Here is a 13,752-nt window from a genome sequence, read left to right on the forward strand (position 1 = left end):
GAGCAGTACTCTTTTCTTTGGTAATGTGTTCAGACACTAAAATTAAGCTACTTTAGGAGTTGTGAGGCTTTAATCCATTAGGTTTATGTTTTGTCATATTTAAAAATACACACAAACATATAAATATATTTATGTATTTACTTATACAAAGCTTTTTAATACCTTGTGAGGCTGAGTTTATAACTCTGGTGAAACACTGACAAAAAGTAGCTATGTAGTATGAAATGGCTTTTCATTCTTGTTGGAGAGAAGGTGGCTCAGAAGTCTGGCAGATAAAGGAACCTTGTTTCCTCTCCTTTGTTTGCCACTGGCTCATTGTGTGGCTTAGAACAAATTGCTTGTGTGCATGGCTGATAAGTTCTTCAGTCTGTTCATAAAGGTGCAAGGTGTAATTAGTAATAATCTAGGTGGCATTCACCTCCAACCATTTATGCCAGAGTCAAGAATAATTAAGTTACCTGCTGTGTATAATGCCTCATATTTATATTCCAATGCATAATATTACTTTATGAGCTGTGTTTTATTACAGGGCACTGAATACAGATTTACTCCCATATCCCTGGTAAATGAGAAATTAAACCCTATTGTTTAGGGATCACTGCCCATTAAATATTTACTCTTGGTGGCGTGTTTAAAATAAAGGAATGCTGTTAAAATTCAGAATATCAGTGCAGTGGACCAAGCAGCAGGTGCCCATTATAAACAGACTACTGTATCTATTGTTGGGGAATGTCTCAGGGAGCTGCTGAAGCTTTTTCTTACAGGTAGGAAGAGTTACACAGCAAAAGGGGCAATGTCAGAAGGCATCCCCTTATAAGCCTGGAGATTAGACAGAGCTGCAAAGTCAGTTGCTGCCTAAGGCCTTGTCTTGGCTGCATTAGCTGTGGTTTTACTGCATGCCTCAGCAGTGTTCTTCAGCTCCCCAGGTGTGTGCCTTGTCTTCATCCAGAACTGGGGTGACATCTGTATTGCCATCCTTTATTCTGCTCTACCCTACCCAGTTTTCATGCAGGGAAACTGCAGCCAGAAGGGGAGAATTGAGACATTCTGGCAAGTCCAGCCATATCAGGATGAGGAGAGAACCAAGACACACACACACACACAGAAACACAAGCTGAATGCTGTGCTACAGCATCACTTTGTAAAAACATCAATATTATCTACTTCACACTATTTATTTATTTTTATGATCATCAGTGTTTCATATTTAACAGGATCACATGAAATATCGAATTGTCATAAGATCCTTAAATGCTGAATTTAGGATAAAAATACCTTAAAGGAACTGCACATGTTGGAGCTAAACTTGTTTATCATTAAAAAAAGCAGGGTTTGGATGTTATTACTTGGAATTCTGTAACATTTAGTAGTCCTTGTTTCACACCTGCTGCCCAGTCTTCACAAGGACACAAAGAGATGGAAACAGAAGAGTGAAAATGAAGTAATGCTTGATAAAGTGCAGTGTTTACACTGTTGCTAACAGATTGCCACCCGTTGTTGTTAACTGCAGGGTGAAGAGTGCTTTTGTCTTCCAGCTTCTGATAAGAACAAATGTATGTGATAAAATGTTGTTCTAACAGAAGAATATATCCTGGTGCTTACTGATATGCTGGCATATATCCTGGTTTGGTCTCCAGAAGGAGATGGTGAACAGACCTTTTGCTCTTTAACCTAATCCTGAAATATGGATATGCAGGAATTTGGTTTTGCTTGGTGTTCCTCCACTGTTTATTCTATACTCAAATGACTTGAATTCTTGAATTCTGGCTCTGGTTCATGGATGCCTACTCTTGGTTTGGTTTTTTTTGAACTATACATAGTTCATTTCAATCCTTCCAGTAGTTTGGCTGGTTGATTGTGTTAGGTTTTAGTGTTAAAAAGTTTGGATTTATTCCTCAATGACTGGACAAGTCATGTTGAAAACCAATTTGTCTTTTGCTTTGTTTATGGCATATTTTTCTAGCCAGCATAAACAAAGCCTAGGACAATTTGCCATCCTATTCTAGACAGGATGTCCAACAAGTGGAGTAAGTGCAAAGTCTTCTGTTTACACTGTGAACTGAATTTGGAGTTTTTTGCTTCCCTGTTCTGGGTTCCTTATCCCAAAAGTGCTTTCTGATCCTGTGAGGAGAAAACTACAACTCACAATGCACAAATCTGCATTTTTAGGTAAAAGATACGTAGTAGGTGGAAGAAATGTGTCCCAATACTTGGATTACAGGAGAAAGAGTATGCTTAGAGAGGAAATAAGTCTGCCATGTATGTTGATATTCACCTTAGTTTCTGTTGGGAAGTTGGGAAGAGCATGCTTGAAAGACATGAGGAGTGATGTGTTTTATCCCTTCCCACATGCTGGGGCTTGGCATGCCCTGGAAGAGAGTCTCCCAGTAATTGTTATTTATGGCTGTGGTGCAGCACTCCAGTGGCTCATGAAGTGTCTCTGGTGTCTCACTGAAATGGAATGTTTCAGATACAGACATGAATATCATAAAAGACACTTTTCCCAATAAAGTTACACCCCTGCTGATTAGCCAGTGCCCTGAGGTCTTGTGATAATAAGATCTGACTTCAACCTCCACACTCATCCCTCTGCACGCCTCCCTTCTGTGTCAAGAAGAAGGGAGCTCTTCCAGCTCTTCCAGCACTCAAGTTCATTTCAACAGTTAAAATTGGCTCCTTACTCTCAGGAACATCTTGGTCTGCCTCTTTGCAAGTGGTGACTGCTAGACATGCACATTAATTTATTAATTTCAGGGAGAAAATAAGAAAAGGGGAGAAAGAAGAGAGCTTAGGAGTGGAAAAGGAGCAAGAAGGTGGCTGCAGGAGCAGCCCCACAGCCTGGTGGTAGCAGGGTGAGCCACAGTGCTCTGTCAGGAGATCAAAACAAGTGGATCCACCCTCATAATCTTCTTCTTGCACAACCCCTGACATGGCTGTTTGTGGCTGTGTTTCACACTGAAAAGAGGTGAATAGAGGACAGACTGCTGACTTAGACAACATTTAGAGGAGATAGAAGTGAATTTTTAGGCAGTCTCTGCAGCCAGTTCACTGAATAAACTGACAAGTATATAGGATGTAGTAAGCAAGTTGGTTTTGTATCAGGATACAACTAATTTAATAGTTACCAGACCAAACTCCTGCCTTCTGGTGTTTTGAATTCTGAGGTATGAAAATAAAATGTGTGAAGTACAAAACAGGATTTCTAGATGGTGGGAGTGAGCAAGATTTTATTAAGGATGTTAGTTTAAATAGTGCTACAGCAGATGTAATACAGATCATAACATTTCACTAAGTCACAGGAGTTCAAGAGTTGAAAATGGCCATTTAAAACTTGTGTGTATAAATAAGTGTCAGAGAAACTGAATAAATTCTTTTCTCTTGAAGTTGAAAAACCTTCTTAGACACCATAAATGACAGAAATTTCATCTTATTCACCAGTAACCCTTTCCAGAGCAGTCAGTGACTCACAGATTCAATGTCAGTCCTAAAAGCCTTCCAACCTGAGGAGAATATGAAATGATGAAGCATCATCTGCTGCACATCTGCTTGAAGAACAGCATCATGCTGTTTTGGCAGCCATGATTTCAGGAACACAGGCAACAGTCTTAAGTCACTGAACACTCCTGTTGTGGCAAGACAAGATTGTCCATTTCTGTGGAGTTTTTTGTTTAGATTTGGGTTTTTGGGGTTTTTTTGGTTTTTTTTTCCATCTTCAAGCACAGATAGCCAAGGGAGGAAGTAACTGACTGATTGATTACTTGTGACTGCTGAACGAGAGCTCCTTTAAAGAAATGTCTTTGAGCTTAAGCAGACAAAGTCATCACTTGATAGCCTGTTGATTTGCAGTAGGAAATCACTTAAATAGATATTCTCCCTGGAAAAGTCCTGCCTGCTGCTTTGCAGAAGTTCAGATGAGCACTGTGCTTTGCTTCATCATCACTTACATTCTGTAGTAGGAGTGCAAAGAATGGGCAGGAGACCAACAGAGAAATTTTCAAAAGTTAGTGATATAACATCTTGGCCATTGATTATAGCAGGATTCAACCCAGCTGTGCTGGAAATGTTCTCTGTTAGTTTGGACAAGCAATTGCACCCATTGGCACCTCGTGGCCTTATTTGATTAGGACAGAAGTTTCATGATTAGTTTAAGCCAATCTGAGACTGTGCTGCTGCCAAAGGGACATTCCTCCCCCTCTTACATCAGACCAGCCCATACAATAAACTGATCCTTCTGAAAACCAGCCTGGGGTGGGGGGAAAGAGGGAGAGATGACCTTTTAAAGTCAGAAAGTCAAGGAAGAAGGCAGAAGGTTGCTGAGGCTTATGAAATGGGTGGACTGGCAACAAGGATCACAGGGCATGGAGAGGTGAGACCCCCACCTCTGAGGCAGTGGGATTCAGCAGGTGAGTCTCATGTGAAGTCCCTTTAGCATGCAGTGTGGCAAACCAAGAGGGTTTGCTCTGGAGAGAGAAGCATGTTGTGCTGCCACAGCAGCAGCTGTGCTGAGTGTATTGGAGAGGGTGTGCTTCAGATTAGCTCTGGGTTTGTCCCTGTGGGAGCCTGCTGTGCTAGATGTGCTCCTGGAGTGTGTGTCTTCCACTTTAGTTGATAACACAAACTTGTGTAGCTGGGGACACCACTGGTACTCATATTTGTTGAGATGTCGAGATGCTCCCATCATATGGAAGCATTTCCAGTCTGTTTAAAATCTCCTGTTTGGGGGTGAGAGGCAGGAATATAGCAGAGCTGGTGTTGAGCAAGAAAAGAGAGACTACAGGGATTTCATCTGGTTTTATCCCCACAAGAAACTGAATATTTTCTGTGCTTCTGGTTTGAGGCAATGGAGGTGTGCCAAGGCTGAAGCTCAGCTCTGTCTGGCTCCTGCTGGCCATGGTGCACTCTGTTTTGCCTCTTTATGGTCATTACCAACTGAGACCTCTGCTCTTCTCAGGTCCTGGGTGCTTCACCAAAGCAGTCTGTGAACCCACACTCTAGTTTAAATGTGCCTTTTTGAAAAGCATCCTTAATTTGCCCTTTGGGGCTGTTTTGTGCAGTTCAGTGTGTTCAATCACCAACTCATATTTTTCATGGGTCATTCTGGTAGTAAAAGACAGCAGGGGGCACCAAATCTGCATAATTCTGTTAAAATTGCAACATCTAGGTCCATGCTCATAAAATTTAAGTTATTAGGCGTACTTTCAGTTTAACAGTTATTAAGCATACCTTCAATTTAACATCTGTAATTTCATTCTAGCACTGATATTTTCTAAGATACCTCCTTGCTTCTCAAGAATTGCAGTGCTAGAATTTGGGGTTGAATTTCCACAAAAGTATATATTTGGGCCAGTAGCAGATTTTCTCCTGCCTGTTGTCATCCCATTTCCTTCCCTACTTAGTGCTGTAGGCTCCAGAGTTCATGCCCAGGAAGATACTCTCTCTAATACTTAATTGAGGAAGCTCTTTGTATTTGCAGAATTGGATTAACTGAAGGCTTTGCTTTTCAGCTCCAAAGTATTCTGATATTTGCACTGTGAAAAGATTTTGTGCTGAAATCAGTGTTGGACTAGCTAAAGGACTTCTCAATGGCCATGCAAAATGTTTTCAAGCCTAGAATAACCAATGTAGCTGCCTCTGTTCTTTTGGAGAAGCTGGATATCAACTGTCTTATAGGTTTTTTAAGAAAAAACCCTCTGCAAAATAAAAATGAAATGCAAAATATATTCTCTAATGATTCTTTGAGTATTGACTTAAACGTAATCTGTGAGCATGGATCTGATTCAAAAGCCTTCCTAAACTGAGTGGTTCACACTCATGAGACAGCTGTGGGTACACTCAAAGAAGTAAACCCTATTATTTGTGTATATAACACCAAAATATTATTTGTACTTTGGAAGCGCTTCAGGGTTGGATCCTCATTTGATAACATACAAAGAAATGTCACATTGCAGTTTGACAGACACTTCTAGAAATCTATTAATTGATTAATCTATAAATTGTGGGCTACTGGTAGTGTATTTCTGTAATGTACTCAAGCCTTGCTGAGATGGTCATCCCATGATATTTTTTTTTCCTGCCCTGCATGCCCAGTCTTGGATTTCTATTCTCCTAAATTTAAAATCCTTCTTTGAAAAATCAGACCATAAAGAGAGAGAAAGAGTCATGCAACTAAGGAGAGAACCTAGGTTTGAGATATGGCTGCTCATCTGTAGCTTCTGGTAAATCATTTTAGTGTCAGATTCTTAAAATAATTTGGTTATTTGAATTGTAAGTTCAGGGTAATGCATTCCTAAATAAATAGCATCTCCAGGCTTATTTTTCTACTTTAAGTGTAATCACTCATTGGGTAAAACAGACAAACAACAGATTTGCTCAGCTTTCCAGAACAGCATGTTCTTACAGGCAGTTGCTATTGTTTCAGTCAGCAGGAAGAGAACATCTTGTCAGATGACCAAGACTCAGGTGAGAGCAAATAATGTTCATATTAACAGCTTGGTAAGTGTCTAACAGCACCTGTCCTGCTCTGTGCTGAGCTGATGGCACACACTCCACTGATCTGTGTGTGTACAGTCCACCCAGTTTTTTTTGGAATTCAGTGATTTGGGCAGATCTGAAATGTTTAAAATGGGAGCTAGAACTGTGATTTCCTCCAGGAAATCCAGGAGATACAACTGGATTACTCTTCATGATTGGTTTACTGAGCATTTTCTCTTTGGGTTGGCAAATCTTGTATTTTGGATTGTGTGGTCTCACAGACTTGCTGACCTTACAGCATTATTGTGAAGAGAAGTACATTAAATATTGGGAAGAGTACTAATACTGCCATAATGGGGATTGCATAAATATCTTGTGTAGGTAGACTCTGCATTACCATTGATTTATTTGGAGAAAATTTACCCCTGAACTTTTGGCTTCTCACAATAGCAGGTTAAAATAATGATTTCAAACCTCTATTTTACAGTCACCTGTCAAAAATTGTGTAAGACTATAAATAATAGATTTGGATGGTTCCTTAATCATCTGTAGGATTGCTGTGGTTTTTGTGTCTCCATAGTTCTTAACCCTGGTCAGCTGGAACATCTCTGGAAGCATCCAAGGTCAGACTGGATGGGCCTTTGAACAACCTGATGAGGAAGAAGATATCCCTGGATTCATGTGCATGACAGTTTTGAAGGTGGGTTATGGAAGTATGGTTTGGTTGGTATTTTTGCATTACCATTAATGTCATTTAGGGAACGTGCAAGTTTAGTGATGTATTCTCACTTTAATTTCTTTGTAATTTTTTTAACTCCTAATTTAAATCACTTTTTGTAGTTTCAGACTATTACATTTTATCCTGTCTATTGTGGATAGAGAATATTGTATTTCCACACTTACTACCACTTTACATTTATGTTTCCATGTGTGTCTGCAGAGTTTTCTTTTGGTGGAATGAGCTCCAAGGCCAATGGCTCTAATATCTCCTGAATTATCTCAAATATGTGCATGCAGCTTTCAAAAGTGTAATGTCCTGAAATGTCACTTCTTCACATCTTCAGTGCTACTTTTTGGCTTATGCATCCCAGTACAATGTTTTCTGTTTTCATTCTGGATTGATGTCATTCTGTTTGCTCCATTTGTGATAAAACATGCAGCTATTTTTCTGAGTACTGCTGCAGCATGTTGGGAAAATGCAGCTGGTTTTACTAACCATGATTCATCATCAAAATGAAAGGATTCTGCACATGGGATTTGCAGGATGCTACCTCAGGTCTAGCACAAGTCAAGACTTCCATTAATATTTTGGATAACATGGTAGAGAGGATTATTAAATAGCATCCAGCCATCAGCTGCAGAGGATCCTTAACTGCCCCTGAAGGGGGAGGATGTAAATTGAGAATCATCATGAGAGCTCAAGAAATCAGTGTGAAAAGTATACACAACTTAACAAATAAAATGAGACCTACTTCATTTAGGTAGGAATAATTAAATACACAATAGTAAGAGTGGGAACAATCAGCACTGTGAAACATTTCAGGGCTAGCATATTTGGCTTTAATTGCTCATTCTTTTTCCCAAGACCTATTACTTTGTCATAGAATTTTGTTTAGTTTCACACAATTTCTCTTTGATTAAACATTGGTCCTTGCTATTTTTTTATTGCTCTCTTCTGGATACTTGTTTAATTTAAATCAAGAGAAAAATAATAAAATAAGCAATTAAACATGCCAAAATGTTGACTGTTCCACAACTATTCCTTTTTCTTAAGATAGTTTTTATCTTTACCAGGCTTCTCATCTGTCTTTCAGGATTTCTCAAATATGCAGTCAGTCTGAGATTACAGCAACTTCTGAAATATAAACCAGACTGGAAATGTGTGCCATTCTTAAATAAACTCACTTTCCTGGAGGGACATTTCATGCATATCTCAGACTGCCTCACTATGTTCTATAGCATGTGAGAAATATTTTTATTGCTGTCAAAGATAGTAAAATATTACTTTGTGTGGAGAAGCACATTTTCACAGTATATAGAGATGCCATAAAACTTGCATATTGAAGCAGAATCCCATTGAAGAAGTTGTATGGACAGAAGGGAGAATATCTGCTGCACTTGTGAATTTGAGAAATATTCAGATATAAGGTTGTGTGGCATTCCATTTTCACAACATAATATGACAGTAAATTCAGATAGCTCAGATTTGCAGGGTTTGGAAGGCACGTATGATGTTCAGAGACAGAAGACGCTAAAGTTAACAAAGGAGACATAAAAGGCATGAAATGAGTTTATACAACTATGATCTGTGCAGCTTTGGACTGAAATACAGTCAGGGAATTGTTCTTGGTTCATCTGGAGACTCTCCCCAGTTTGGTTTCACACCTTGCCTAGGAATTCAAACAAGCTGAATGTATCTTTGCCTTGCAGCACTTCCTACAACTGGGAGTTCTAAACTCAAAGTTATCTTTTTAAAGAAGACCCTGGCTATGTAGTGGGGAACAATGGAAGATTTCATGCAGTTTCCATGTGCTTTTGTAGTTAAGAGCATATTCTTATTGATTTAAAATAAAGTCCTACACCTCACAACAAAGAATACTGATAAATACAATCAAAGAACTGCAAACACTCTAATGTGTTTGGGTTCAATTCAGGCCTGACAACCCTGCAGGATGAAATAATCCATGTAGGATAATTCTGGAATGGGCAAAGGCATAGACAGTTCCCAGTGCAGTCTCTGGATTTTAGTGTGGAGGTACCATTTTTTAGAACAGGAGGATAATTAAGTTTTTTGTTCCTCTTTGCTTGTACCAAGATGATTAGCAGGGAAATCTCAGCTTCTGAGTTTTGCAAGGCAGACACTTTTCTGATAAGAATTGAATTTGCTCATTTCTGTCAGTCTGATAATCAACCATCAGGGGACAGCTTCTCCCAGCCCTGTGTCAGGAACACCTTGCCATGCTCAGCTCTCTTGGCTCCTCAGCTGAGCACTTAGGTAGCAAGCACATCAAGCTCTTTGCTCAGCTACTTAGGGTCATTTGCAGTAATTCTGCCTTCCTTGGGATGCATTTCTTCCTCCTCTTCAAGGTGAGAGGAGTTCAGTAACACCATTTGTGGACATAGCTCATCTTAATTCATTTTCCAAGTGACTTGTGCTACTTTTGTGATCTAATTTTTTTTTTCTTTCTGGGCATCTATTACCCTGTCAGTCTGCTCCAGCCACCTGCCCTATTTATGGGCATTTTAACAGAAGGAATTTAATAGAAACTCTTATTGGGTGTGAATTTCCATTTCACTAATTCACACTATTCTTGCTGGGGACACTTCAGTGTTAAAGGAAAAATAGCTTACAGTACTTTCAAAGGCAGATTGCTTTCTCCCAGCAAGTCAAAGTGGCCTTAGTGGGAACTAGGGCAGCTAAGCTGCAGTGCTTGGAAATTTACACCCTAATTATCACAAATTAGCTTCTCGGTCTAGGCCAGAACAAATATGTGTAGAAACTCAGAAGGCTGTGCAGTGTGTTACCTTTTCCTGCAGGATGATCTCCACTGAGTGCACATGGGTCACACTGAGAGCATCACAGTGGAAAACCCTTTTGCAGTTCAAATTAGCAAAAGTGCTTTCTGATTTTCAGCTCCCTGAAAGTTCAAAGTACCTCTCAGAAGGCAGCATGCATGTAAATTACAGCAGTAACTGATGGATTGGAAACACCTGTGCTGCTAAAATGTCTTATTTGCTCCCATTTCAAGCCTAAGTCCCTCAGCTTGGCTAGCTTGGCTTAACTCAATAGCTTTGCTTATGTTAATTGCCTCAATGGACACAGAATTATTACCACTAAAATGAGTGCTTCAGAAGCCAAAATAACCCCTCACTGGAGTAATTGTTGAAAAAGATTTTTCTTTTAGAACGCTATGTCCTCAAAGAAAACCTACCTGGAGTTCATTTGATTTTGAGAGTTGCTTTACTTGCAATCCAAAGCAAACTCTTACAAAATCTCTTTGTAAGAGAAGAATAAAAAGTTAATTTCTGTTATGTGTTGTTTCACAGAAGTTTATAGGTCAACAATTTATGTAGCCTAGTCAGCAAGAAACACACATATAGCATCTACTTCTTTGAATCAGAGAGCTGGTTGATGTCAAGGTAATTACATTGATATAAGCCTGTTGTAGATTCAAGGAGATGAGAGCTGAGTTTCTCTATAGAAGAACTAAATGCCTTGAACAGAGAAGAAGACTCTGCATGTATGAGTGCCTGTGTGCCGTGCTTGTGAGTCATGATAGTTTCCAAAAGGCTGTTTTACTTTCTGAAGTTGATGTGAGTCATAGTTCTCTTCCCAGGTAATGACTAGTTAAGAACCCATTTAGCTCTTATTTTTCTAGTAATCTCTGAGACCTGTGTTTCATTGATCTTCCAGTGAACAGCAGCTTCAGAGCTCTGAGTGACAGGTGAAAGCTTTAGGAAACAACACAGATCCTTCCATTTGGAGAGCACAGATGACTAGAGCTGGAACCTGCCACTGCTCAGCCACTTTTGTCACATTAAAGTGACAATTGGTTTAACAAAAGAAAGCTTGTACTAACTGTTTAATGTAGGTACAAAACATACAGGATTGGGAAAAAGGTGACTTTGATTGACACAGAATAAAAATAGGCAGAAGGGCAGGTTTTTTACTTATGACATCACAAATTATTTTTCTCCTAACTATTGCTAAAGTTCAACTGAGTATTTCAGAGGGCATACAGAATATCTTAAAGATCTAGACCCAAACTTACCTTGTGGTATAGGGAAGTTTATCTAGACATTTCAAGATTACAGAAAGAAAAAGAATCACAGAGTGGGTCAGGTTGGAAAGGACAACAGAGGGTCATCTGGTTCAACCTCCCAAGGGTCATCCTAGAGCAGGTGGATTGTGTCCAGATGGTTTTTGAATATTTCCAGGGAAGGAGACTCCACAATCTCCCTGGTGACCTGTTCCAGTGCTCTGCCACTTGCACAGTAAGGAAGTTCCTCCTCATTTGCAGGGGGGAGCCTTCCTGTGTTCCAGCTTCTGCCTCTTGCCTCTTGTCCTGTTGCTTGGCACCAGTAGAAGGCAGAACAGAAACTGAAATACTTACAATACAAAAATACAAAATGCACTGGAACCTTTCACCAGGATTTCAATCCTTCTCTTCTCTTCTCTATAAGAGATAGCTAAATTGCAGAGAATCACCTTGTCTTGGTGTTCTTCTTCAGACCGGCAATAAAAATATATTAGGATGTTAAAGCCAGGATGTATTAAATGTATTAAAGATTTATATTTAGAATAAAAATGATCTTTCAGTACAGTGTTCTCATGAGATTTCTTGCTAAACATGTTCCCAACTCCTCCATTGCCACCTCCAACCTTTTCTTCTGGTATATTTCCAATTTACAATATGAATTCTTCAGTACTTGTTGTCAAATGCTTAAATAGTTTTTATAAGGGATTTTAGCTAAAGTGACTAGAAATTCTAAGTGATACAGAGTGCTATAATCATTAGTTTTGCTCCTACAGTTAAAAATATCCCTATTTGTGGGTTTTTTATTTTCTCTGGTTTAACATGAGGAATATGTTCCGAAGTTACAGAAGCTTAGGAGATCAGTTTGGAGGGGGTTTAAATTCAGTGCTTGATAAACAGTTGCATTGCTGATGTGCTAATAATATAAGTAATGTTTTTATGGCAGCTGATTTATTTATTATTTTTAAATAGAGATCAGTCAAACCTGATCCTAATTTAATGAGTTACAGGACAAGGAGACAGGGCTACAGGAGTCCTGAGCTGATGGCAACCAGATAATCCCTACTGTTACTGCAGCACATGCTGCTGTACACCTGCATGGCCTCTCCTTCCTTTTGTACCATAGATGAGCCCACCTCTCATGGAACTGCATCAAAAACAACTTTTCTGAATTAGTAAAGCCATAATTGAATGTTTATATATTCATTAGTGAACACTGTTAGTTATGCAGACCATATTGTAGCTATTCATTTATGCCTGCAAGTTAAAAATGACTAAGACCATTAATTCACTGAGAACACATATGTCAGTTTGGTGAAATACTGAATTTTTCCTAAATTATAGCAAAGACACCAGGTCTAGGTTTTCTGCAACAGATTGTTATTTTTGGGACAGCAGGGATGAGCATTCAGTATCAGTCTCAGTACAGAAAGACAAAGAGCATTTGGTTTAATTGGAGATAATTTAATCATCCTCTGAGAAGGAGAACTTTTGAAGGGCATTGCATATTTGACTTTGTTCTGGCATCTCTGTTCAGAGTCATGGAGCCATGGGCTGTGATCTGATACAGCCTGCAGTGGGTGGGAGCACCAGCAGTTCTTGGGGATTAGCAGAGTATTACAGGGTGGGAAAAAATGAAACATTGTCAAAACCAGAGGAATCTGGCCCAGAATGTTATTTCAGTGTTTGGACAAATGCATATCTTATGCAAATTTTCTTATTAGAGGTCTGCAGGGTCTTCAGTGACTAATGAAGGATTTCTTATGAGAAAGCTTATTCAGAAAATTTGTCATTCCTTTTTCATTTCTTTGATGGAATTCAGTTATTCAGAATTTATGAAGTTGTAACCCACTCTCTCCCCAGCACAGACACAAATTAAATTCCTTCTTGGCAGGATTAAGCAATGTTAGCATGAATTACTTCTGTATGCTTTCCATGTATTGATTTGAAGCAAAATAGGTAGTGTCAAAGGCAATTAAGATGGTTTCAGATATTCCATGTTAAAATCTTACTTTCTATTCCCTTCATGGGCTCCCATTTTTATGTTTGGCTTCCCCTCCAGACTAAAGGTCTTGACCAGTTCAGAAAAATCTCCTTGGGAAAAACACACAGATGCTATTTTGCCAATGCTGAAAATCTCATTACTAATTTATGGAAGGTTCCTGCCTTCCATGTATTGGAAGGATTTCACATCTGGAAGGAGGTAACTTTTGTACAATGAGGATGACTTCTACTGTTGCCATGAATAATTATGTTTTTTTCTAATTCTAATCCTTCTGAAAATTCCACACATAGACATTAGAGGTGTGTTGTAATTAAACAAATCCTTTCCCCAGTCCATTTCACTTTAAAGCAGGACCTCCCCTGCAATTGTTTTTTTCACTTGCTTTTTCTCCTCTGTCTTGGAACCAAGGCCAGAGATCCTGTCCTTCTGGGGGGATTAATATCCAGTCAGAAATTCCATCACTGGTGAGGAGGTAGTCTTGATGAGCTCCCAAGAGATAAAAGCTGGATTTGGACGAGG

The 13,752-nt window shown here is 39.2% G+C and overlaps 1 protein-coding gene across 1 annotated transcript in view; it reads left to right on the forward strand.

Moving 5' to 3' along the window:
* Positions 1–706: 706 nt before the first annotated feature.
* The window catches only part of CNIH3 (cornichon family AMPA receptor auxiliary protein 3), a 63,987-nt gene continuing 50,941 nt past the window's right edge, over positions 707–13,752 (forward strand). The window contains exons 1-2 of the mRNA XM_050972311.1: positions 707–4,366; positions 7,052–7,171. Of these exons, the coding sequence (XP_050828268.1) occupies positions 4,328–4,366; positions 7,052–7,171 (159 nt within the window). The 5' untranslated portion in view covers positions 707–4,327. The remainder of the gene's footprint in view (positions 4,367–7,051; positions 7,172–13,752) is intronic.

The sequence above is a fragment of the Serinus canaria genome, chromosome 3, assembly GCF_022539315.1.
Source record: "Serinus canaria isolate serCan28SL12 chromosome 3, serCan2020, whole genome shotgun sequence".
Classification (NCBI taxonomy): Eukaryota; Metazoa; Chordata; class Aves; order Passeriformes; family Fringillidae; genus Serinus; species Serinus canaria.